The 26,090-nt window shown below is 46.4% G+C and overlaps 1 protein-coding gene across 2 annotated transcripts in view; it reads right to left on the bottom strand.

Annotated features, from left to right (window-relative positions):
- TRAPPC9 (trafficking protein particle complex subunit 9) overlaps positions 1-26,090 on the bottom strand; it is a 483,860-nt gene that overhangs the window by 160,990 nt on the left and 296,780 nt on the right. For both annotated transcript variants that reach the window (XM_059165548.1, XM_059165549.1), the window contains one exon: positions 16,068-16,210. In XM_059165548.1, the coding sequence (XP_059021531.1) occupies positions 16,068-16,210 (143 nt within the window). The remainder of the gene's footprint in view (positions 1-16,067; positions 16,211-26,090) is intronic.

Genomic DNA, 26,090 nt, shown 5'->3' with positions numbered 1-26,090 from the left:
CTCTTACACTGTACACAAAGATAAACTCAAAATGGATAAAAGGAATAAATCTTTTTTAAAATGCTTGAAGAATGTTTATGTAGAATAGTTTTGAAGCTTTATAGAATGGTGTTAAAGATAAAGAATAAACACAGTAATGCGTTATACTCCAGGGTGGGAAGACAATATTTTAAATAAGTTGCCTCTTTTGAAAATGTCTATAAATTCAGTGAAACTCAATATAAAATCCCAACAGAGTTTCAAAACAGTTTGTTTTGATCAAAGTTGACACACTGATTCTAAAATTTATATGTAAGACCAAAGGGTCAGGAACATAGAGAACAATGGTCAGGAAGTTGTTTGGGAGGGATTTGGCCAACCAGGCATCAAGAGATGTCGTAAAACTGTAGCAATGAAGGCACTGCTGGGGGCAGCGATTTATAAATACATCAATGGAAAAAACAGCCCCGAAACAGATCCATGAATATAAGGAAACTAGATATAAGGACTGAAGTAGCAGCACTGATCAACGGGAAGATTCAATAAATACTGCTGGTCTGCAAGTGTAGGCAGACACACAAAGAAATGATATCCCTACCTCACACCATAAACAAAAATAAATTTAAAATAGATTGAAGAGCTGAAAAAATTTCAAATAGAGCATATAACTGTCTAAATCCTTTAGAAGAAAAATACAGATAAATCTAAATCCAAACATATGAAGAATACATTAAATATAAATGGCCTAAACACTGTAATTAATAGAGACTGTCAGGATAGACTAAGAAAACAAGATTGAACCATATGTTATCTAAAATAAATCCACTTTAAATATGATGAACAGGCTAAAAGCAGGAAAATAAGCAGAGATAAAAAGGAAGGTCATACAATGACAAAAGCATTAATTCACCAAGAATACGTAATAATTCTTAACATAAATCCACCGAGCTACAGAAGCTCCAAAAATACATTAAGAAAAAACTGAGAGAGCTGAAAGCAGAAACTCACAAAATCAGTGTTGAAGACTTCACTCCTCTCTTAGCAATTTGACATAGCAAGCAGACACAAAATCAGCAAGGATTCAGAAGAAGCAACCCATCAGCCCTCTGCGTCTGACTAACACTGAGAGAAGATTCCATCCAACAGCAACAGAAAACACACCTCTCAAGCATTCGGCAACACTGACCAGGAGACAGACCACACAGACCACAGGCCATAAAAAAATTCCCGATGAGAACTATGTTCACAAAAGCACTATTCAAAGGTATTTATAGCAGGTCTATTCATAATCATAAAGAGCTAGGAACAATCCAGAATGTCCTTCAGCTGGTGAGAGAATTCACAAACTACAGTACACCTACCCAGTGGAAAAGTGAAAAACCTCAATGTGGTCAGTGAATGTGGTCAGTGAAAAACCTCACTTTCAAAAGGTTACATACAGCATGGTTACATTTACATAACCATCTGGGAAAGTCAAGCCCCCAGTGGAGAACAGATCAATGGTCACCTGTGGAGGGGTGGGGCAGGGTAAGCAAAGGGTAGCACAATGAAGAAACTTGGGGGGGGGGGTGATAGACTGTTTTTTTATCCTGATTATGGTGAATCAATGAATGTACAAGTGACTTAGAACTCAAAAAACTATACACCAGAAAGTCAACTTTATTGTATGCCAATTTAAATTTTTCTAATTGTTGCAATTTAAAAATTAACATCATAAGTCTGATGAGCTTTCGTGCATAAAATTTGTTGTGAATACCAGTTTTGTAGCTTGATGGCTGTAACATCTTAAGCGAGTCATTGAATTTCTCTGAGCCTCAGTTTCCCCGGGGGAGACAAGAATGTCTTTATCATCAGGTTATTAGGAGGCGTGAATGGAAAAATAGGTGAAGGTGCCTTGTTAAGTTCCAAGGAGGACAAAGGACTGGACGTGATGTCACAGACACGAGAGGTGGCGCTTGCTCTCAGCTCAGCGGTGTCAGCAAAGGGAAGGCACACAGCCCTGCCAACAACACAATCGCAGCTAATTATTCCATGGTGACTCAGCTAAAAGCGAGCACAAGAATTTCCCACGCCAAGGTGTGAGTCTTATCTAAAACCTGTTGAGCCTCAACCAGAAAGTAAGTGGGGCTCTTTCTCTCCTTGACCCCCAGAATCCAGTCATGTCCGTGGGGCCGCCCAGGCTCCCAGCATTAATGCTCGGTCATCCCAGGGAGTGTAGTCAAGTGAGCAAACACAAAACCAAAACAGGCAGGCATGGCCACACACACCGCTGGCCAGATTCATGTGGCCCTTTCTCAAAATCCTGTAAGACGTCCTATTTTCCTAGTCTGTCTTCTTTCCAGAAAAAAAAATCCATACCCAGTTTGAGGATGGCAGGAAGTATCTCTGTTTCTAACTTTCCAGTCAGTAAGTTCTTAAATATGTTTCAAAAAACGTCCCTATAGGAGAAGCGACCTGGGTTGGCTGTAATTACAAAGACACCAAACAACAAACGTCTGCAGGACAATGCGGAAACCGGAGCCTTCAGCGCAAGCACAAAATGGTGCGGCCCCTTGGCCTTCTAGCCCGGCAGTGCCTTAATGAGGAAATCTGGTTACCGTGTGATCCAATGACTCCACCCCAGGCATTCCCAGGAGAGATGAAAACAGTATCTACACACCAATTGGTACATAAAATATCAAAACAGTATTATTCGTATCGGCTCCCAAAAGGAATTAAGCCAGTGTCCATCAGCAAATGAGCAATGGACAAAATGGAGTGTATCCCAGTAATGGAAACCTATTTAGCCGTAAAAACGAATGGCAGGACAGTACTTCACTATGGGTGACCCTTGAAAACATTATGCTAAGAGGAAGAAGACATTCACAGACCATATGATTCCACTTACATGAAACACTGAGAACAGATAAGCAGAGACAGAGCAGAGGTTTGCAGTTGCCTGGGATGGAGGATGGGAGCCACTGGTAATGGGGGTGGGGCTTCTTCTGGGAGGATGGAAAGTTCTAGATTTGGCTGCGGTGATGACTGAACAACTCTACTCTCCGAAAAACACTAACATACAGTGTGAGTGCAGGGACCGTATGGGGCGTAGATGACGTTTCAGTGAAGATGCTCAAATACGAAGCACCCTCGTAAGAGGCTGAGGGGCCAGGACGCCCACGCCGAGGAGCCACTGCCATTCAGAGAAATGTGCTCAGGGCTCGGTCACAGCACTGGCTCCTCTCTAACAGACCGGCACCGCACCAAGGGGCTGCGAAGACCCCTCCACTCAGTGTCTGTTCTATCACCTGGCCTGTACGCAGAAGACATCGTGGGTAAGAGCCAGGAGCCGGGGAGTGTGTGACTGAGCCTCAGGTGACTGTCACCAGGTTTGTGAGCTGGGCACGTCAAGACACCTGTGCCTCACGAAGACAATGCATAATGATGAGCACGTCCAATGTGGCTTTTCATTTTCCGGGAATGACGGCAAGCCGAATGGGAACAGGACTGCCTATAGAGAAGCACTCGCAAATAACTACCTGAAGTCACCTCGTGCGTCACCGTGCAGATTCACTTCACAATGACTGAACAAACCAGGAAACTTAAAAAATGCAAAATGCAAGAATTCTACACATAAGGTTGCAAAGAAAGTTTGGCCAACTGTTGCTTTTATGGAATCTACCTTGACGCATGTGTTCCGTCCCTAAATCAAACATGACGGGCACTTTTATAAAAAGATTTTTTTTTTTAATTCATTTGAGAGAGAGCTCACGAGCAGGGAGAGAGAGAGAGAAGCAGACCCCCCGCCGAACAGGGAGCCCGACACCGAGCTCCATCCAAGGACCCCAAGCTCACAACCAGAGCCGAAGGCAGACACGTAACCGACTGAGCCACCTGTGCTCCATGACATAGGCATATTTCACTGAAGTTTATACGTGAGACTTTTAAAATATATTCATGTATTTTTTTGTTAAATGGGAAAACTTTAACTGTCTTTAGCAGGTATGCTGATACAAAACAAATATCAGCTTGCAACATTTAATGATATACTCTTCTCTGATAAAATATGGATCACTTAAAACTATCGACTTTACTAATAGTTTAATACTACGTATCAGTAAGATATGAAAGTCCCCTGAAGACACACCTGTGAGCAGAAACACAACACTGGGAGGGAGTCCCTGGGAGGCAGTGCACCCGGACCCAGAGAGCGTGAACACATGGAGCCAACACCAGTCTAGATGGAAGGAATGTCCAGCTGCTCCGGCCCAAGATGGGCTCAGCCCTACCTGCTGGCCTCTACAGGTGCATAGCATGTCAGAAGTCGGAAAGATACTGGATATCAACCTTTTGTCTGTACTGTCATTTGCAAATATCTTCTCCCATTCCGTGGGTTGCCTCTTTGTTTTTTTCACTGTTTCCTTTGCTGTGTAGAAGCTTTTGATTTTGATGAAGTCCCAAAAGTTTATTTTCGCTTTTGTTTCCTTTGCCTTTGGAAACATATCTTGAAAGAAGTTGCTGTGGCTGATATCGAAGACAGACAAAAGGTTGATATCCAGGATCTATAATGAACTCCTCAAACTCAACACACATGAAACAGGCAAACATCAAAAAATGGGCAGAAGATATGAACAGACACTTCTCCAATCAAGACATACAAATGGCTAGCAGACACATGAAAAAATGTTCATCATCACTAGCCATTAGGGAGATTCTAATTAAAACCACATTGAGATATCACCTTACACCGGTTATAATGGCCAAAATTAACAAAACAGGAAACAACATGTGTTGGAGAGGATGTGGAGAAAGGGGAACCCTCTTCCACTGTTGGTGGGAATGCAAGTTGGTGCAGCCTCTTTGGAGAACAGTGTGGAGATTCCTCAAGAAATTAAAAATAGAGCTTCCCTATGACCCTGCAATTGCACTCCTAGGTATTTACCCCAAGGATACAGATGGAGTGAAGAGAAGGGCCATGTGTACCCCAATGTTTATAGCAGCAATGGCCACGGTTGCCAAACTATGGAAAGAACCAAGATGCCCTTCAACGGACGAATGGATAAGGAAGATGTGGTCCATATACACTATGGAGTATTATGTCTCCATCAGAAAGGACGAATACCCAACTTTTGTAAGCAACATGGATGGGACTGGAAGAGATTGTGCTGAGTGAAATAAGTCAAGCAGAGAGAGTCCAGTATCATATGGTTTCACTTATTTGTGGAGTATAACAAATAGCATGGAGGACAAGGGGTGTTAGAGAGGAGAAGGGAGTTGGGGTAAATTGGAAGGGGAGGTGAACCATGAGAGACTATGGACTCTGAAAAACAATCTGAGGGGTTTGAAGTGGCGGGGAGGTGGGAGGTTGGGGTACCAGGTGGTGGGTATTATAGAGGGCACGGATTGCATGGAGCACTGGGTGTGGTGAAAAAATAATGAATACTGTTTTTCTGAAAATAAATAAATTGAAAAAATTAAAAAAAAAAAAAAAAAGAAGTCGGAAAGACAACGGAAGGTGTGCTCCTCATTTCAGAGGACGCAAGCCGCCGTGTGGGGTGGGCTAGACGACATGCTGACTGCTGACGGCCATGCACCTGGAGGCTGGGGGCTGTGTGTGGCTGGCAACCCCAGCCAGACAGGTTCTCCAAGAAGCAAGGCAGCCTTCCTCCTGTCCCCCTGGTCATGCCTCATAGCCCGAGCTTGGGGGTACTGCCGAAGAGATGTCACCGAGGCAGTGGTGGGCCGCCCTGTCTCGTGGCCCACCGGCATAGGTTCCCTGGCTGGACTGCCCCCTGCACCTCCCATAGGGCAAGAAGGCGAGTCCCCCTCCCTGGGCTTGGCCATCCTCCAGAAGGGTGTGAGATGGGAAGCAATGACCGAGAGCAGCATCTGAAGGACAGGAGCTCCCCAGAGGGAGCAGGGCCATCCCTGCTGAAGTCGAAGCGGGCTCCGCGAGCACGGACCCCGGCGCCAAGCCCTGAACATACTCTCTCCAGGAGCCCTTTATCTGGGGACCAGTCCTCTCACACTTATTACATCTCGTTGACATCAAATACCTTGCTATTGCCTGGATGTTAGAAAAAACTTGGAACGTTCAGTAAATATTACAAGGGTCTTAATTTGGCCCTTAAAGTCCTTCTTTTCAGTATTTATTTTCTACATTTCCCAACCACAGACACACTTTTTGTCCTCCTGGGAAAGGGGGTGTGGGCTGCACAGGACCGCCCTGCACATTTTTTTGCAACTTCCTGGGAATCTGTAACTATTTCAAAATAAATTGAAAAAAAAAAAGAAACCTGACCTGGGACTGAATCAGACCAACGGAACTGCAAACACCGTCTCACCTTCTGTCGCTCAGGAGAGGAAGAGGGACGAGCCTTCTGCTCCCTCGGGGTAACTGGTCACAATGATGTGTGTAAGAAAGACGCAGCCGCTCTCTGGGGCATGCTGGGTGGGCGGGGCCAAGCCAGGCTAAGACACACCCCAAGCAGCAGTGGCCGTGGCCCACCCCACCTCTCGGTGTGCGCACCCCCCCCCATCACTCCCTGTCACAGGGGAGATCGGGCACTGTCCTGTCTGCACTGCCCCCCGAGAACTAGTGTCACGTCTCCTGTAACCCCCGAAGCCAAGTCCAACTGTTCTCCTCTGGCTTCCACCACGTGCTGCTCCCATCCACACAGCAACATTTACTGAATGGTGTACTGGAGAGATGCTGCCGAGACAGCAGCACATCCACAAGTGCTCGCCCTCAGAGAGCTGGCCGTAAGGTGGGGGACAGGCAGACGGACCTGCCGCTTGAACATGCTGAGAGGAGGGACACCCCAAGGAAGCCCATGGGGCCCGTCGCAGCAAGTCTGTGTGCGTTCACAGGCCCGACTCACCCCTTCACCCCCAGAGTCTGGCACAGAGCTGGAACCCGCAGGGGCACACACAAGCAAGAACATTGCCAGCCATGTTTTGCGGCGCGCTGCCTCCAGACAGGCACTATGTTAGCACTTGATGGACACGTTTAAAACTTCACCACAACGCTGCGAGATCGGTGTCATCTCGGTAGCAACAGAAACGATTTGCTCAAGACCACAGTGCAAATAAGCAACGGCATCAACATCTGAAATCAGACACGGGCACGCTTCCTTCTGAATCCCAGGGCTTGTTAAAATTCTAAAGTCTGGTTAAACGTAAAGCAACTTAATAAATAAATGTAGCAAGGTGAGAAAGACCTACCATGATACAACCCAACATTAAGAATGCCTTCACCATGGGTCTGTGAGCACAAGTTCCCCACAGAGTTGAGCCATCTTACCCCGTGGGGGGAAACGGAATTTTCCTAAATGGCCACAGATAAGTGCTGTGCTGTGTCAAGTGGCATGATTTCTATTAATAATGTAATAATGATCACACCCCACGCCCCGCTCAGGGGACAGTATTTTTCACACAGCTCCAAGGAGCAATGTAGGAGATCGGATCATTTATTTAACAGGCTAGAAAGAAATTGCTCCTCGGGCAGGAGGAAGGCTGGGCACGGAGACAGGAGCGGCGCTGCCCGATCCATTTCAGTCTGGTCCTGGCAACAAACCAGCCAACTCTGTGAATCTCAACGTAACTGACCTCTTAAATGGAAGTCAGCTGAGACCTATGTAAAGCCTTGGGGGGCTGTGGGGAAGAGCCACGGAACCCCACCTGCCCTCCTGTGCTTTGCTGTCAAGAACGCATCTGCGTCCTCTAGGACCTAACGCGCTTGTACCCTCAGCCCGGTGAGGTGAGCAGGGCCGCGCTGAGTGCTCGGCGGGGCAGGAGGCGGACCTGGGAGAGCCGGCCACCTCCAAGGACATGGCGGGGTAAGGGGCCGAATGAAGAGCCCAGCGCTCCGAGTTCAGAGACCGGCTGGCAGAGACCCCAGTGCACCCCACACTTCCTCCCTGTGGACACTCGGCTCAGGCTATGGCCACGCTTCCTGACACAATGCCCCCCACAAAGGGTTCTCTGGGCTTTATGGGGCACTGAGCCCCAGACCCAGGACCCTCTAGAATACAGCAGACCCTGAGTAAATAGAATATCCCTCCCTCTCTCTCCCAAAACACTAACATTTGAAAACCACCAGTGAGAAAACCTGCCTACGTCATCAACGTTCATGACAGCAGCAGACACTGAAACCACCCAGGGAGCACAACAGCTTCCCATCCCTGTGCGTTTCGGCTGTAGAGTAGCGTAGGCTCGGTCTGTGCCAGCGACGGTTCTCTTCCGATGTCTGCTTGGCTTCCCTTTGCGCCAAGAGTAGCTGGAGTCTCCGCCCAGGCTCCAGGTACTGGAGGTCACGCAGCTGTGTGTGCTGCAGAGGCCCCGAAGCCATGTCACACGCTGGGAGGAACCGGGTGAACCGCATGCCCTCTCTGGACCTTATTTAGAACGCAAGTGTGTTGAAATAAGCCATCTCTGGGGACACTTGACTTGAAAATGACAGACGCTAACAGTGAAATCTTCATCTGGGAGTAAGATGAAAAACAACACACCGTGTCGCATCAAATTCTATGAAGGGCAAATATTGAAAAACCAAGTGCCCGCGTTAAATGCATGATAATTCTGCTAAGTTCCAGGCCGTGCAATTATATGGGTCTCTAAGGAAAAAAGAGCTTAAATCATTTTTTTTAAAGTCATGCCTTTTACACCAGAGGCAAGGGAATAAGTGTAGTCTTCGTATTTTGCATCTTCAGATCTGCAGTTATGACGCAGTTAACACCCTAATACACCCATCCCAGGCTGAAAATATCATAAGCCAAAACGCATTCGATACACTAACCTACTGAGCATCACAGCTGAGCCTGGCCTACCTTATATGTGTTCAGAACACTGACATTAGTCCACAGTTCGGCAAAAACATCTCACAGTGCCCATTTGATAACGTCTCACGTAATTTACTGAATACTGCGCTGGAAGTCACAAACAGAAGGGCCGTGTGTGTGCAGAACAGCTCTCAGTCTGCAGGGTACTGACCCTCGTAATCACTGGCTGTCTGGGAGCCCCAGCTCCCCACCACTGCCCAGCATAACAAGCAAGTACCTGCATATCACTGGACCGGGAAAACCAAATTCCAACTTCCAAGAACAGTTTCTACTAAGTTCAGACCACTCTCACACCATTTCAGGGTTGAATAATCCTAAGTCAAACCATTAAATCAAGGACTCCCTACGCTCATTCAGTCGTTCCGTAAGTTTCCTGTGGCCCTACCACAGCCACGGGCGCCAAGCTTTGAGGCCCCAGGACTGGTAATCAGACTGTGGGCTGCACAGGCCTCAAAATCTGGCCAAGAAAACAGAAACAACAGTTAGCAACCCTCTGCCATTCTTCCCAGGGAATGGCTGGTAAAACCCTACTCATTCTTCAACCATTAAGACACTTTCATCTTCTAGGCTGTATTCCCAGCCTTCTCCAAATAAAGACAAAAACAAAACAAAACAGGTGTTCTCTCCAGTTACATATACATGTACGCATTTGCTACAATCCTGCAACCTCACCTCCGCCAAGATACATAAGGCTTCAACAACTCAAAAGATGTTCTTCCTTCTAGGGCAACCACCTGCTTGGGATTGCTAGCACCGAGGGCTCTCCCAGGGCAAGGGCATTTCTAAGCTAAAACCTGGGAAGTCCCAGGCACAGCGGGACAGCGACCCTATCCCTGCAAGTCCGTTCCTGCCCTGCTCCCCCTCAGCCTGCAGCCCGCCGCGGTCCAGACTTCTGCTCCCTGCTCTACTAGAAATAGGCATAAATGAGGTTGTGCAGCGGTTGGCATCACGATTTTGAGCTTATTCGGTGTTGCTGCGCGTCCCAGTGGCTCACTTTGTTGGAGGAATGTCCCCCCGCACAGGATGCACTGCAGCCTTACACGTGCCCTGCTGACTGGCACCTGGAGCGGCTTCCAGTTTGGGGTTACTACAGAGAAAGCGGTTACGGAAACTCTTACAGGAGTCTTTCTGTGAAGACAAATGTTGATATTTCTTGAGCAAGGCCCCTGCAAGGTCACTGGGTAGGCAGACATCACACTTGGCGAGAAATGGCCAGACGACACGTGTGCTGTGCTACTCTCCTGTGATTTACAAAGACTCCTGCCCCTCCACGTTCTTAACGGCACCAGATGTGGTCAGTCTTAAGTTCGGCAGCGCTACCGGGTAGACAGTGGCATCGAATTGTGGTTTTACCACGCACTTCCCCGATGATGAATGATGCGGAGTACTTTCAGGTGAGCGTGGGCCGTCTGTATACCTTCCTTGGTGAGTCTCTGTTCAAATCTTCAGCCCATTGTCTCTTAGGGTTTATTTTTAAGACTTCATTACGTACGTCAGATAGAAGACTTCTGTTGCACACGTGTGTAACACACATTTTCTCCCAGCATGGAGCCTGCCTTTTGATGACGTAAAGTTTTTAATTTCGATAAAATGCACTTAATCAGCTTTCTGTTTTATGGTTAGTAGGTTCTGATCCCATCTGAGAAATCTTTGCACCAAAGTTACCAAGATACTTTGTTACTTTTTCTTTGAAAAGGTTTATAAAGTTTTTTTCATTTAGATCTAGAATCTATCTCAAATGAGTTTTTGTGTGTGATGTATACCCAGTTCTTCCAGCATGATTTCTTGAAAGATGTTTTCATTCCATAAGAAGTTCTACTCATACCTTCTAAAAGTCAGTTGATCAGGAGTACGTGGCAGTCACAGTTGGTTAAGCACCTGAATCTTGCTTTGGGCTCAGGTCCTGATCTCAGGGTCATGAGATCGAGGCCCATGATGGGCCCCACGCTCAGCATGGAATCTGATCAGGACTCTCCCTCTGCCCCTCCCCTCTGTGCTCTCTCTCAAATAAGTAAGTCTTTAAACAGAGGCATTTGATCGTATATGAGAAAGTCTATTTCTAGAGTACCTAGTATGATCTATCAATCCCCTTGTCTATCTAATTGCACTCTCTTAATTACTCTAACTTTATATTAAGTCTTAAAATCATACCCTATACCTTCCAACTTCTTTTTTTGTCAAAACCTGTGTCTAGTCCATTGGCAGTAGCCTGTTCCATTTTGAAATAATTTCTAAAACAACATGTCAATTGCACTAAAAAAAAAAAAAAAAAATCCTGCTGGGGGGCACCTGGGGTGGCTCAGTGGGTTAAGCTTCTGCCTTCAGCTCAGATCATGGTCTCAGGGTCCTGGGATCGAGCCCTGCATTGGGCTCTCTGCTCAGCGGGAGCCTGCTTCCCCCTCCTCTCTCTGCCTGCCTCTCTGCCTATTTATGATCGCTCTCTCTGTGTCAAATAAATAAATAAAATATTTTTAAAAAACCCTGCTGGGATTTTGATTGAAATTGCACTGAATTTATAATCAATTTGGGAAAACTAGTATCTTAGCAAAAATTGATTCTTCCAATCAATAAGCATGGTATACCGCTCCAATTTTTTTAAGTGCTAATTTCCCTGACCTGTGTTTTGTCATTTTCAAGGTAGAGATCATATGTACAAAGATTTAGCCTTATGTGTTATATGTTGCTGCAATATAAATATTTTCAAAATTTCATGTTCAAATTAATTGCTAATACATAAATCTATAATTGGTTTCTGAATATAACATGGCATCATCCTACAATCTGACTAACCTGACTTACTAGTTCTGGTAATCTCTTTGGCATGGTAGATCTCCTGGTAGCTCTACATGTAAATGATCACACGTATCACACAAACAAACAATAACTATTCAGCGTTTCCAATGTTTACAGCGCTCATTCTTTTCTCATCTCGTTGCTCTGATTAGATAGAACTGGCAGAAAAGTAATGACTATACTGGCAAGAGCAAACATACTTACCTTGACTGATGCTAGCCTAGAGAAACAGTGCTAGCCTTCATAATTAAGTACAGAATCAACTATGTAATTTACGGGTTTGTAGACACCCTAGACTAGGTTGCAGAAGTTCTCCAAGCCTTGTTTACAGACAGTTTCTATCAGAAGTGTTGAATTTTGTCAGAGGGGTCTTTTCCCATCAGTTGACATCTTATTTCTGGCCTTTATTCTGTTGGTAGAGTAACATCATGGACTGATTTTTCCATGGTCAAAGGACCATGGAATGAAACCTGAATTGCTGGATGAAACCTGAATTGTCAACACCGTGTTCTCTCTTCTACTGCTGGAGCTGACTTACTAGCATTTGGTTCTGGGTTTTTCAGTTATGCACACTGGTCACAGCACTTACTTTCTCACAATGTCTCTCCCTGGATTTGGTTGGCATCAGGGTGAAGAGAGCATCATAAAATGAGAACTGGAAGTATTCCCTCCCTTCCTACTTCTGGAAGAATTTTTGTAGAAATGGTATTACTTATTTCTTAAAAGCTTGATGTATTTCACAGTGAAATCACCTGAGCCTCAAGTTAACGTCAATTAAGACTTTAAACTCTAACTGATATGTGACTACGTCAGGGACTCTATTTCATCTCATGTCAACTTTAGTAATTTTTGTCATTTAACGCATTTTCCATTGGTAAATTTTATTGGAATATGATTTATCATAAAATACTTTTTATTATTCTTTAAATGTGTACATGATCTGTAGGATTCATCCGCAGTATTAGTAATAGTGCTTTCTTTTTTAATTCTGATTGTCCTGACTATGGTTTATTAATTTTATTAATCTTCCCAAAGAATCAACTTTTGGTTGCATTGACTTTACATATTTTTTTCATTTTCTATTTCAATGATAACTACTCTGTATTGTGTTTTGAACCATTCAACTTTTCTAACAAAAGCATTTAGCATCCTATAAATAACAGTTAGCTGGGATTATTTACCAGAACTGTGCATGTCTCCTATATTTGTGCTAGTTTCCTGCCTGCTTGTCTATCAAATACTGAGATACGGGGGTCAAAATATTCAGCTGTAATTGTGGCATTTTCCATTTCTCCCTGAGATGTCAGTTTTATTTTGAAGTTATAAGTACATTTGCATTTAGGCTTACATACTCGTGATGACTTGATCCATCTATCAATATACATTACCCTATCTCTTCTTCTCCTTTACTACAAATCTACTTGTTTGATATTCACATACCCACGCCAACTTTCTCATGATTACTGTTTGCGTGGCATATCTTCCCCCCAATCTTTGTGCTTTTCAACTGTATGTAATTTTGAGTTTCTGGTAGGAAACATGTAATTGACTCTAGTCCTTTTTTTAATACAATCTGACAACTTCCACTTTTAAATACAGTCTTCAGTCCATTTACATTTAATATAATTCTTGGTACATTGGATTTAAGTCAACCACATTGCTATCTGTTTCCTATTTGACTGTACATTCCTAATTCTTTACTCCTTCCTTGTCACCTCTTGCCTGGTTTTCTGAGTAAGCATTTTTAGTAACCCATCTTCTGTCTTCTGACTGACGATTCACACTTTATGTGGTTGCTGAAGGGTGTGCAATATGTGCCTTTAACTTATGATATGGCTGAAGCTAGAATGTGGTAACGTACAGCATGTAAGAACTACCATTTCTCCTCTACTCCATTTCCCCTCCATTTCTCTGTGCTATTTCCTGTTGAGTGTTTTACTTCTATATATGATATGCACTACAAAATTAAATGCTCTTATTTTTTCTTTAAATAGTCAACAGTCTCTTAAAGAAATTAAGCAAAGGGAAGAATCTTTGGTATTTATTCACTTGCTATTTCTATTTCTGGGATTCAACATTCCTTAATATAGACCCGTGTTTCCATTTGGTATTATTCCTGCTTGATGAGCTTTTATCAGGCTGATGAAACACAAGGACAAAGCTCTATCCATCTCTTACCCCACTGAATCCTTTATATAGCATGTCAAACATTGGAGGTATTGATATTAAGAATAAATGAGACACTGAAGGTGATGGTTTAAAGGTACACAGTCTGGTAAGTACTTTATTAGAAGTATAGAAGTACTTCCAGAGAAGGACCAACCCACTCTGTATAGTTATATTCAAGAAAATTTAACAAAAAATGATGACACAGATCATTAATGGCCAACAAACATTTTCCAGAAGGTTAAGTAAAAGAATGATAGTTTAAGAAGAGTTTTAGAAAAGGATGTATGCAAAGGCACATTGTAGGAAACTGTCCTGACATACCGCGGGAGAGTCTCCACTTGATGTTGGGAGAACTGGGGGATAAACAGAACTGGAGCTCCAGAGGAAGGTCTGGGTCAAATTTTTCAGTACCCTCAATATCACAGTAGCGACCTCAAACTTTATCTCCTAAGCACTGGGAAAGTCTTTAAGCCAGACAGTGAGGTGGAAACATCTGTAATTACAGGTTGATGTGGGAGCAAAACCAGAGTAAGGGTTTAAGAGAAAGATGTGCAGTGGAAGGCAGGGGACGATCTGGAGACCTTTCAGAGGCTCAACGCACAGGATCTGGAGAGGACTAGGTTTGGCAGGGGTGGAAAGGAAGGATTAGGAGAAATCCAGTCTCCATCCCAAGAGCAGGAAGACCATGCAAGCCAACAGGAAAGGGTTGGCTCAGCAGGTGCGGATTCGGGAGGCAAGCAGCCCTGTGCTAACCACCGGCTCTTGCAAGTGTGTGTCCGCTCCATTCCACGTGGGGCCATTGTTCTCATCTTAAATCACTTAGAGCAGCAGGGGCCATGACGTGCAAGCTGGACATCCAGAGTGGGGAACAAACCCAACTCAGTGACAACTTGTGCTGCTTCCAGGAACTATTTATATGAGCAGCAGCAGCAGGCGGCGCGGCGATGCGAGGGAAGCGTGGCAGGTACATCACAGAGCAGCCCTAACGCACAGGAAGGGCTGGAGACACTGGAGCAGGAACAGCGTCTGGCAGCAGTCTTGGCCACAGCTCCCCCTGGGCCAAGCGCTTTGATGCTTTATATAACAAATTCAAAACAGAGGCGAGCCTCGGCAAGAAAGGCTATTACTCCACGGACTGAAAAAGTGACAGATGATGAAATGTAATGCTAAAAAGCCCGAGCTAAGCCATTAATTCTTGTGAAGCCGTTCTCCAATGGCTGGGAAGAAAAATAGTCTTTCCTATAAACTAAAACTACACTTCTTATTTGGGGCTGTATCACTTTAAAGGGAGTTTTCTATCAACCTTAACAGGGGCAGCAACACCCGTCTGTCTTACCCTGGGGAGGACAGGAACCACTGGAGAGGAGGAGCTGCCGCCAGTGATGCTCTTTCTCCAGCTGGAGACCAGAGGGGCTGGTCACCGCTGCTGCCTCAACTCTGCTAGGAATAAACAGCACTATCCCATTGCGTCCTGAGCCCGTAGGAAAGGCGCCCCTGGACACGAAGACAGACGAGTACCCCGTGCTAACCAGCACCTGCTGTCCACACGCTGCTGGCCGTGGGCTCGAGCATCTGAGCAGCAGGAATACCCTCCACTGTGTTCGGACCTCATCACTCCCAGCTCAGCCTAAGTCTAAGCTGGAGATGGGAAACCGGCCTTTTCCCACCTTCCAGAAAAACGCCTCTAGGACCTCTGGCCACTTCGGGGTTTGGAGTATATACGCTGTCTGATTTCTCTTCCCCGAAAGAAGATTAGGCCTAGAGAAGTAAGTAGGAGAGAAAACTTCGGTGTAAAAAGGGCTCCCTGGGCAGAAAGCGGCCAGTGCTCCAGATGGCGGGGAGCTCCACGCACGGAGATGCCGAGATGCTGGACAACCTGGAGGGGCCCAGTTTTACTGGGATGCCAGCAGTGAGACAGAAAAAGACGTAGGACTCCCCCAGGAGTGCCCGGAACATGGGGCTAGCTGCCGAACCCCCTACCAACAGGAGACTGAACCGGAAAGAAGCCAGGGCGGCTCAGGGCAATGCGTGGGGAACGCGCCCCATACAACGACAAGCACAGGCCGCACGCTGCAGCCCTACCATCACCATGAGGCCATCTGAGAAGGCGGAGAGCCCATCCACTCACAGGCACTTCTGTGTGACGCCTGCTTTCCTCACGCAGAACCCACTGCCAGGACGGCTGAGCAACGGGGCGCGATGGTTTGGATTTGACTAGCGCCGGCACCGAGACCAACAGAGGCCAAAACTCCAGAGGCAGTACTGCCAGAGGCTACAGAAAGGCCGATGGAGCCGAGCTCCGTTTACCTGGTTGCCGGCAGAGTGCTGACTCGGGTGAAGAAAACAGACGGCTCGGCCTCCACGTGCAGCCCCAGGGAGAGGTTCCTGTAATATCCTTCCACGTGGCCCGGCCCTCCAGAGTACTTGAAATTCAGGATAGCTTCCAGGGTCTAAAATGATAGAAAAAAGATGATACGTTAACAATCGGATCAGCGTTCTCCCAGGAGGCAGGCTTCACTTCAGTAAGGCTGGGGAGAACCTGCTGGGCAGCTCTGCTAGCCGGCGCCCGTGCCGTCCTCCCGATGGCCCCGTGTCTACGCTAACATGTCCCAGACACACAAATGGAAAGGGCTCTCCAAGTCTTCTGCGGTGCATAGAGCATCTGAGAGAGAAAAACACCCGCCCGTCAGCGTCCCTTAAACATGAGGGGGGTGCGGGAGGGGGCGCTTGTCTCTGAGCGGTAGAGTATGGCTCCCAGGCCAACAGTCAGTAAAGCCGACAAGCTACAAACCCGTGAAACTTCCTTGAACCCTGCAAGAGATGGGGTCATGGGGCAACCACGGAGCCAAAAGACCAAGGAGGTACAAGGCCCTTCTAGAAGGGAAGGGCAGGGACACCTGGTGAGCAAGCGTAGAGCCTGCCACCATATGGGCCGGCTCAACGGTAACGAATTGCTCGAGGCTGAGTGAAGGCTCTCCTAATGGCTAAGACCTCGTGGGAGCCCAGACAAGAACAAGTTCCCACCCCTGCAGGCTCTTCGCCGTGGGCCTCCCTGGGCAGAGACACGGAGGACGGGCCAGGGTGCAGGAGAACGGAGGAGCCCCGCAGTAGCCCAGGCACAGAGGAAGGGGGTGAGCGGCCACTAAAGGAAGATTAAGAAACCAAAACCCAGCCCCAGCCCCACACTCCCCTCTCATCCCCAATCAGACCCCTCTTTCTCCTTCGAGGCGAGACCCTAAGCTTCTGGAGGACGAGCCGCCAATGCCGAGGCAGAGATAAATACCCGTTCTAGCGGGGCGAAGGGCTGGAGCTCGAGAGAGCCAGAATCCCACCCCAGCGCTGTTGGGGGTCTCCCACCACTGAGCCGGGCTGGAAAACGCATTCAGCCACGGATGAATATCGCCGCCAGATATTCGGTGGAGACGGCCGCTGTGTGCGGGAGGGGCAGGGGCGCCAACGGAGCCGACCCGGCGGACCCAGGCGCCCAGTGCGGGACAAGGACAGCGGGGAGGCCTGTCTGCTCCCGCCACCGGCACCAGCGGGGAAGGAGCAAAGGTGTGGAAAGAGCCCACTGGGGGTGCCGGCCTGCAGGGGGGCAGAGGATGCGGGCGGTCCGTGCTGGGAAAACGCCTGGCACTCGGCAGCCCCTACTTTGCTCCCCCACTCCCCCATACAAGACGACACCCGAGGAATTCTGGAGCCTGTGGTGCACCCACGTAACTATAGCAACCAGAATCTCAATCCCAGCTCAACTGCATGCCAGAGTGACTCTGCCTTCCACAGCGAGCCCCCAACACAGGCATCAGGAAAGTCTGCCCGGGAGCCGCATGTGGCCCGCAGCCGGTCTTACGGGCCTGGGAGCACTTTTTAGAGCTTGCAAAGGTTGCAAAGCAACAGCAATGCCAAATAAACGGACGACATGGACCATTTGTGGCCAGCAAAACTGAGTATTCCCCATCTGGTTGTCTCTGTCAAAAGCTTCCTGGTAAACTGTAAGGAGAAAACAAGCCGACCTTCATGACCGCGGATTAGGGAGCACCGGCGGCAAGAGACGAGAGGCAGAGTCACGGCAATCCAGAGCAGGCAGACCTCCCGGAGGACAAGGAGAACGCCCACTGCCGCGGCCGAGCCGTGGGCAAGGGCATGAGAAAGTAGCGTGTCTGGCCCTCAGCTGAGCACGGACAACGCTCGTGGAAGTCAGAGCACACAGAGCCCAGAGAAACGGGGGCGGCACGGACGACGGCCAGCCAGGGCTGCAAAGCCACGTGCTCCCGGTAAGGCGTGCGTATCCCATCACCTGGGAAGAGCAAAGGGAAGCCAAGCTTCCAGAAGGACAGGAGGAGCTACCTGCCTTCCGCTGCAGGTTCAAGAGCCTATTCCCATAAACCTTCCTGGTAAGACGATGTTTGGCCTTTGGTCTGTGCTTTCATTGACCTATTTCTTCCTCCCAGAGGAGAAGCAGCCCCAGCTACAGACTTTTTTAAAATGAAGAACACACCCTCTATGGGCCTGCCATCAGTGACGGGGCACCCGAGGGAGGACAGCAACCCTCCCGAGAGACTGCAGAGACTTGCGGGGCAGCACGGAGCGTGTGCGGGGCGCGGGTGCGGGCAGCGGGTGTGGGGGTTAGGCTCAGGGCAGCCCTCTGGCTCCCCGAGATCCTGGCCATGCCTCCCCTCCGCGCCCAGCCCATGGCCCCACTGTGACACGGGGACAATAAGGAACACCCAGCTCAGCGCAGATCTGATGAGAAAATGTAGCAGCAGAGCAAAGAGACTCAACTCCGAGACATCCTTTCTCCCGCTGGAGCCTCGCCGTCTCACACCCGGACACAACATGGCTTAAAATGGGAAGAAACCGGAAGTGGATTTTAGGGCTATTTCTCCCCCCTCCCCATTTTCTATCACCGTTATATGTATATATAATAAAAAGGGCCCTTTCGACCACTGCCAAGCATACAGCTGTGTGGCATGCACACCCACACAGCTGGGCAACCATCACTGCTCTCCGTCTGCAGGCAGAATTTTTCCTCATTTTCCCAAACCCAAACTCCATCCCCAAGAAACGCTAACCTGACCCCACCCCCATCCTCCCCTAGGCCTGGATACCGCCACGCTCTGTGCCTACGAATGAGAGGACTCTCGGAACCTCATGTAAAAAGTGTCCTAGCTTTTGTCCTTTTGGGACTGGTTTGTTTCTATCAGTTTCATGTCTTCAAGGATCGCACGTGGTGTAACGGGTGTCAGAAGGTCTGTTTTTAAAGCTGGAGAACACGCCCCGGCCCATACAGGCCACATCGTGTTTACGGATCTGCTGAGGGACACCTGGGTTTCTCTGACCCTTCAGCTGCCGTGGACGACACGGCCACGAACACGGGGAGACAGCGGTCCTGAGATGCACTCTCGGCCCTCTGCGTCCTCACTTATGTACGTACATTTAATCGTCGTGGGGATCACTGTGCCGTTTTCCACGGCTGCTACATCTTCTGTCCCCACCGACAGTGCCTACGGGTTCTAGTTTCTCCGATCCTTGTCAACATCTGTTATTTTCTGTCTCTTAGGGTTTTTTTTTGTAAGAACTCTCCTAAGGGGTGTGAAGTGGGATCTCTTTTTGGTTTTGAGGCACATTTTCCTAATGACTAGTGATACCAAGCATCTTCTCACGCGCTGATGGGCCCTTTGTTATTGGCTTTGGAGAAACGTCCGCTCAAGGACATTTTAAAAGCTGTCATTTTAAAAGCACACTTCCCACCCCTCTTCTTCAAGGTGTCTTTCACACCTAGAGGTTTACAGGTGCCCTTCAACTTCTGTACCACCAGGAAGGCCTCCACTGATTCTCTCCACCCACATAAACATGAAATAAATCCATGTCTTATACAAGAGGATGCCTACACTTCCTCACTTAAAAGGCTCAAGAAAATACAGAATATTGTTTAATACCCAAAGATCATATTTTGGACTCACCCAAATCCCAAATCCTTTCTCGGTAGCAGAAAGTACTGCTCTATCAACCCAAAAGGATTGCTGGCTTCTTGTGAATGTTTCTTATGCTTTTTGAAAAATCCCTCATCATCAGCAAATGACAAGACCCCCGTACACACACATCCCAATAAGCCTTTCTTTTTAATTTTTATTTGTTTACTTATTTGAGAGAGAGCAAGAGAGAGAGCACGCACAAGTCAGGGGAGAGGGAGCAGGAGAAGCAGACTCCCCCACCCTGAGTAGGGAGTCCGACGCTGGGCTGGATCCTAAAACCCCAGGACCCTGACCTGAAGGCAGGTCAGGTGCCCCCAGGAACCCCCCCAAGAAGCTTTCCTGTAACAGCTTCCTGAATACAACTGATTTCTATTTGTTTGGTCTATTTTTTTCATTCATCCTTTCAGACACTTCTGGGTACTCTCTGAGTGCCAGGTTCTGTGCTTAAAATGAGACGAGTCGGGTGTGGCCCCGGGTCTCAGAAAGCTCAGTAAACACGGAGAGAGCTAACAGATGCCTGAACTAAGTCACTAACCCAGAAAGCCCACCCAACAAACAACATATACATGGTAGTTTTCACAGATTGCAGGCATGGTGGTCAGGGAAACAAACATTCTGAGTAACGGCCCTGAAATGCTCAACTCCATGAAGTACACAAATGTCACACGGACTTTGTTTTTATTTAAGGTAAACTTAAGCGTCACATCCAGGGAGTGATGTAGTAGAAATCACCTAGGAAGGCAGCAAAAAATTCATGGGGATACACAAGCATTATAAAACAAAGAAGAAATAGTCTGTGTTTCTATTTTCTTTCTAGGTCTTTTGCTCTGTAAAGAACCAAGAAAAAGACAGGATTACAGGAAAGATAATTTATAAATATCAAGCAAATTAAAGATTTTGTATAATTGTTGAGTATTACTGCCTTTCTTCCTTCCTTAAAAAAAAAAAAAAAAAAAAAAAAAAACACTCCTTGGCAATATAAAATTAGAATATTTTAATAAAACCAGAAAGTGGGTTGGTAAGGTAAAAGACACAGGATGCTCCAACTTTTTTTTCAATCACAAAATAATGAGAAGCAATGTGTTACTGTACCCTAAGACTTTCCCTTCTCAGAGTATGCTGTGGTCCTTACCTGGAAAAAATACTATTTGAGAAATCAGTAACGGGTAAGAAGCTAAAGAAAAAAATTTTCTGGGCATACAACTTATTATGTGAGCTAAAATAAAAGGTCTTTCAGTGGCTACCTTTTATTGAGCACCTACTAGGTACCAAATACCATGATAAGTCTATTCACACTGGCGCCAACGTACTTGAGAGTCCTACAAGGAAAGTCCTGTTTGCATAGGCAAGGCTCGGGACTATTAGGAGAAGGGCCGGGGCCACATGCCCAGAAAGCAGCATATCAGGGATTTAAATGCAGAGCCACATGGCTACGCAGCCTGCTCTCTTGCCATTTTTGCACACTGCTCTGAAGAGCATCCATGCATCCATCTACCCGCTCACCCCCTGACCCTAAGCAAACGTCTACTCTGTGTAAAGGAAGATGGCAGAAGGTACTACACCACCTACGGGAACTCAAGTTGAGCTCAAGACACAAGCCTGGGGACATCTTTAGATAAACTGCTCTATGGTATAGAGCAGTATCCTAGGGAATATGGAGATACCGAAGACTATCACATCTGGAAGGCCAGGAGTTGGGTAAGAAGGAAGGACATTTCAGAAGAAAGGCAAAATTAGGAATTACTAAATTGAAAGTGGATAGAGAAAAACAAAGTCTAATTCTTGAAAATATCAGTAAATGTCACCAACCTTTAAGTTAGACTGATCGAAAAAAAGAAATTACCAATATTGAAAATGAATGCCAGCTGTGATTCTATACACATTAAAAGGATAATAAAATAGTGCAAACAATTTAGTGCCAATAGAGTCAACTTAAATAAACACATTACCAAATGCAACCAGGACGAAATAGAAAACCTGAGCGCCTCATGTCCACTGCTGACAACGGACTCACAACTGAAAACTGCCCTCTGCTAAAGGAAGCCCAAGGCTAGGTGGTTTTCCCGCTGAATTCTACAAAACCCCGGGTTGGAGACAATACCAGTTTTATACAAGCACCTTCAGAAGATAGAGGAAATGTCCCCCTTCTTTTGATGAGGGAAGTCTTACCCAAATACTAAAATAACACAGAGTTTTCATGGAAAGAAAACCACAGATCTATATTCATCAAGAATTTAGATGTAAAAATTTTAAGTTCAGTAATAGATACGATGAAAAACACATCATGATCCCGTAACTTTATCTCAACAATGCCAGGTTGGTATAACACCAGAAAATCCATTCATGTCATTCATCTTATTAAGAGACTACTACCAGACAAGAAAGGAAAGCCCTATGATCATCTCAATAGCATCAGAAAACAGAACTGACAAAATTAAAAACCAACTTGAGATTTTTTTTTAAATCTCCACAAACTAGGCATAGAAAGACCCTCAAACTACAAATTGCGCCATGAAAAACTTCTGCAGTTTAAATCCACATCTCATGGTAAACTAGATTAAGGCAAGGGCATGGCTGTCATTATTCTTGTTAACATTGTACTTGAGATCCTAGCAAGTTCAATAAAGTAAGAAAAGGAAATTAAAGACATACATGTCAGGAAGGAAGTAAAAACTATCTGCTCACAGACAACACCATCATGTACCAAAACAAAACAAAAAAATCTTATAAGGAATCTACTAGAACGCTCAGAAATTGCTGGTGGGAACCGAAGATAGCACAGTCACTTTAGAAAACAACTAGTCAGAATTCCTTACAGACTTAAAGAACTAACATATTATTCAGCAGTAAAACTCTTACCAAGAAAAATAAAAACACATATCCACACGAAGGCATGTATGTAAATACCTATGGAAATTTTATTCATAATAATCCCAAACTGGAAGTATCCTCAATGTCCAAGAAGAGGCAGGTGACCAGATTAATCATAGTGCATCCGTAAACTGGAATGCGACTCCGCAAGAAGATGGAACCAAGTCCCGACACTCACACCATGCGAGATCTCAGAGACATTACCCCGAGTAAAGAGTGTCGGCTGTGCCATATGCTGGCACGTGCAGGAGATGCTGGGAAAGGTTAGTCTGCAGGGACAAAAAGCAGATCAGCAGATGCCTGGGGTTGGGAGCAAGTAAGGATCAGCTATGACAGGGTCCGGGAAACTTCCAGGGGGAGCGGGAGTGTTCTACATCATGAAGGTGTTGGTGGTGATGGTTACAGGGGATATGCTTCTGTCCAAACTTGCCAAGCCGCACAGTGAGTGTGGCTGCACTTTGCAGAAAGCGATTTGCACTCGAAGCTGATTTCTGACCACTCAACAGCACACAAGCACTTGCAAACAGTTAAAGACTGCAAGTGAGAGAGTGGGCCACACCGATGTGGGACTGCTCGCGTCTCCGTACAAACGTGCTGCGCCAGGATTCCCGGGTTCTACAGTAAAAATGGTTGAGTGAAGTTATGGTTTACCGCAATTAAAACGTCACAAGATCCTGGAAAAGTCATACGCCTCTTCCACGTCCCCATATCCTCGGCTGTACAATCAGAGTTGTGCCACATACTACGTAAGGTTCTCACCAGTTCCTAAATGAACTATTATCGTTTCTCTGTATTACTAATGTCTCATGATTCTAACCTAAATAAGGCTCTTGCCAGAGAGAAAGCATCACCCTTGTACACTATCCTAATTTATATGTCTAAGATACAGATCTCTAATTTTTAAAGACCTTAATTGGACCTGTCACCACAGATTTCCTTCTGCTCTATTTCTGAGATAGGACGTAAGATTAATAGCTGTGATATGATCCACTTAATAAGTCAAACACTCAGGACCAGAGGTCCCAGCTGGGGCTCATTCCCAAGAGACCAGCCCTGTGGTTTACTTAAGGTCAATGAAACATACAAATGAAAGCCATACCATTACTTTCCAGTTAATTAGCACTTTCAGCAAAAGTCTTTCTTCAGTGTTAATTATGCCTTAAAGATGCCAAGTGACTACAAATTAAACCGTACGTCCACGATAACGCGGGAATGGGTTAGAGCAACACCAGCTATGGAAACGGTGGTACTCGACAGCCACAGGAGCCCCTCAGTGGCTGAGAAGGGCTGGGACACCAGGTTCGCGTGGAGGGGGCCGTTAAAGACCAAGTCAGAAATCTGATTTTGGGTAAAGAAAGCACTGTTTTCATATCTGTTTTTGTGAAGTGTTAGTTGGTAGCACTTGACCTTTTTTTAAAAAGTGTCCTATCAGTCCTTTTTCTTCCAGACTTACAGGTTTTATATTTTATTTATATATTAAGGGAATCACTCATTGCCTGGGATATAAACTGCAAATATTTTTCACAGTTGCACACCGTCTCTGGTGCTGTTTTTTATCAAACTGTTTTAGAATTCTGTCAGCCTCTTTCATATAAATATATAGATAAATATAAGATAATGGCCGCAAGGGTCCTCCTCTGTTTAGTTCCTCTTCTTCCCCTACTAACAGTAGTTTGTGTGGAAATGCACTGGAGAACTGGTCAGTACCTCACTCCTCACTAAATTCACACGCACGAGCACAGCGCCCACCCATCATCTTCTAACGTCATCATTCATTTCATATTTATTAGATGCCAATCTACTGTAAGAGATTTTTCTTCCCCACTTACATGGTTAATATCCGGATGGATTAATGGCTTCTTGTTTCATCCAGTGGGTTACAATCTGTTACTGCCATGACTCTGCTGATGCGTGACTACCCTAGGCCTGGCATCCGTCTGGGCTGGCTGCTGTGCCCTGCGACATGCCCTCCCGGATCTCTAAGCAACCCCTACTTTACAGAACAAAAGGATGTCCTGGGATCATCCTCTATTTTCCCTGTCCTGGAAACCAGCCATTTCTTTGGAGAAGATCAGATCATTATGGGAGGCAATGGTAACAAGAATCGGCTCCTAGATGGGCTCATTGCTACTAAGACGCTCTTGCTCTGAGGCTTTCTCAGTGGACAAGCGTGAGGTGCGTGCATATGCCTGTCCCTACGTGTGCACATGCACGCACGTGGACGCCTAGCTCCGGATCTATTTTTATTTTTTTATTTATTTTTTTTTTTTAAGATTTTATTTATTTATTTGTCAGAGAGAGAGCGAGCGAGAGCGAGCACAGGCAGACAGAGTGGAAGGCAGAGTCAGAGGGAGAAGCAGGCTCCCTGTGGAGCAAGGAGCCTGATGTGGGACTCGATCCCAGGACGCTGAGATCATGACCTGAGCCGAAGGCAGCCGCTTAACCAACTGAGCCACCCAGGCGTCCCCGGATCTATTTTTATATAGACACCGGTGTGTGTGTATGGATGACGATAACAAAAGTTCCACAGACTGGGAGTTTATGGTGAAACCTCAAGTTCCAAACTTAGGCCAGATTCATCTGAACTCCCCCGCCCCCGTGCACATGCGTAACAACCCTCCCTGGCCGTGGGACCTGGGGGCCCGCCATCTTCAGTGTGTGTGCTCAACGGCTCACCCGTACGCTGTCCTAACTGCTCATGCACACTAGGGCAAAGAGCACATCTACCAGCTCGGGTCCCACGCTTGCCAGACTTCCTTACTGATGTAAGGTGCACCTGATGTACATGGAAAGTGTACAGCCAAGTGCACAGTTGAATTTTGATAAACATATTCCTCTTATAACTGCCAGCCTGATAAAGATACAGAAACTTCCACCAACCAGGGCAACTGTGCCCCTTCTAATCCAAGACAGACACTCTCATGGGCAACCATTTTCCTGAAAATTGTTTACCATGGGTTAGATTTGCTCTCCCTTGGATTTCACATAAATAGAGCCACACAGCGTGTTCTCTTTTATAGTGGCTTCCGTTGTGCGACGTGTCTTCCGGCCTCATCCGTGTCAGCGTACAAACGGACACAGACAATGGCAGCTGCAAGCATGGACTTTTCCCTGTTCAGCAGCTCCATTGTACAAATGCACCGCAATCTGCGTATCCACTCTCCAGGTCATAGGCATTGGAGTTGTTCTCAACTGGAGAATAACAAAAATCAAGCTACTATTAAAAAAAATTCTTGTATAAGTTTTTTGTGGGTATGTATTTTCATTTCTCTTGGATCAACACTTAGGAGTAAAACTGCTGGGTCATTAGGTCAGCTGTAGATTGTGTTTAATAAAATCTGCAGTTTTCCCAATTAGGTTGACCATTTTACACTCCAGCTAACAACATAAGAGAGTTCCAGTTGCTCTATACCCTTGCCAACATTAGGTGTTGTCAGTTTTTCTAAATTATGATTATTCTGGTGCAGCTCTTTCGGATATGAAT

This window comes from Mustela lutreola, chromosome 3, assembly GCF_030435805.1.
Source record: "Mustela lutreola isolate mMusLut2 chromosome 3, mMusLut2.pri, whole genome shotgun sequence".
NCBI lineage: Eukaryota > Metazoa > Chordata > Mammalia > Carnivora > Mustelidae > Mustela > Mustela lutreola.
This window is presented reverse-complemented; position numbering and strand designations above follow the sequence as displayed.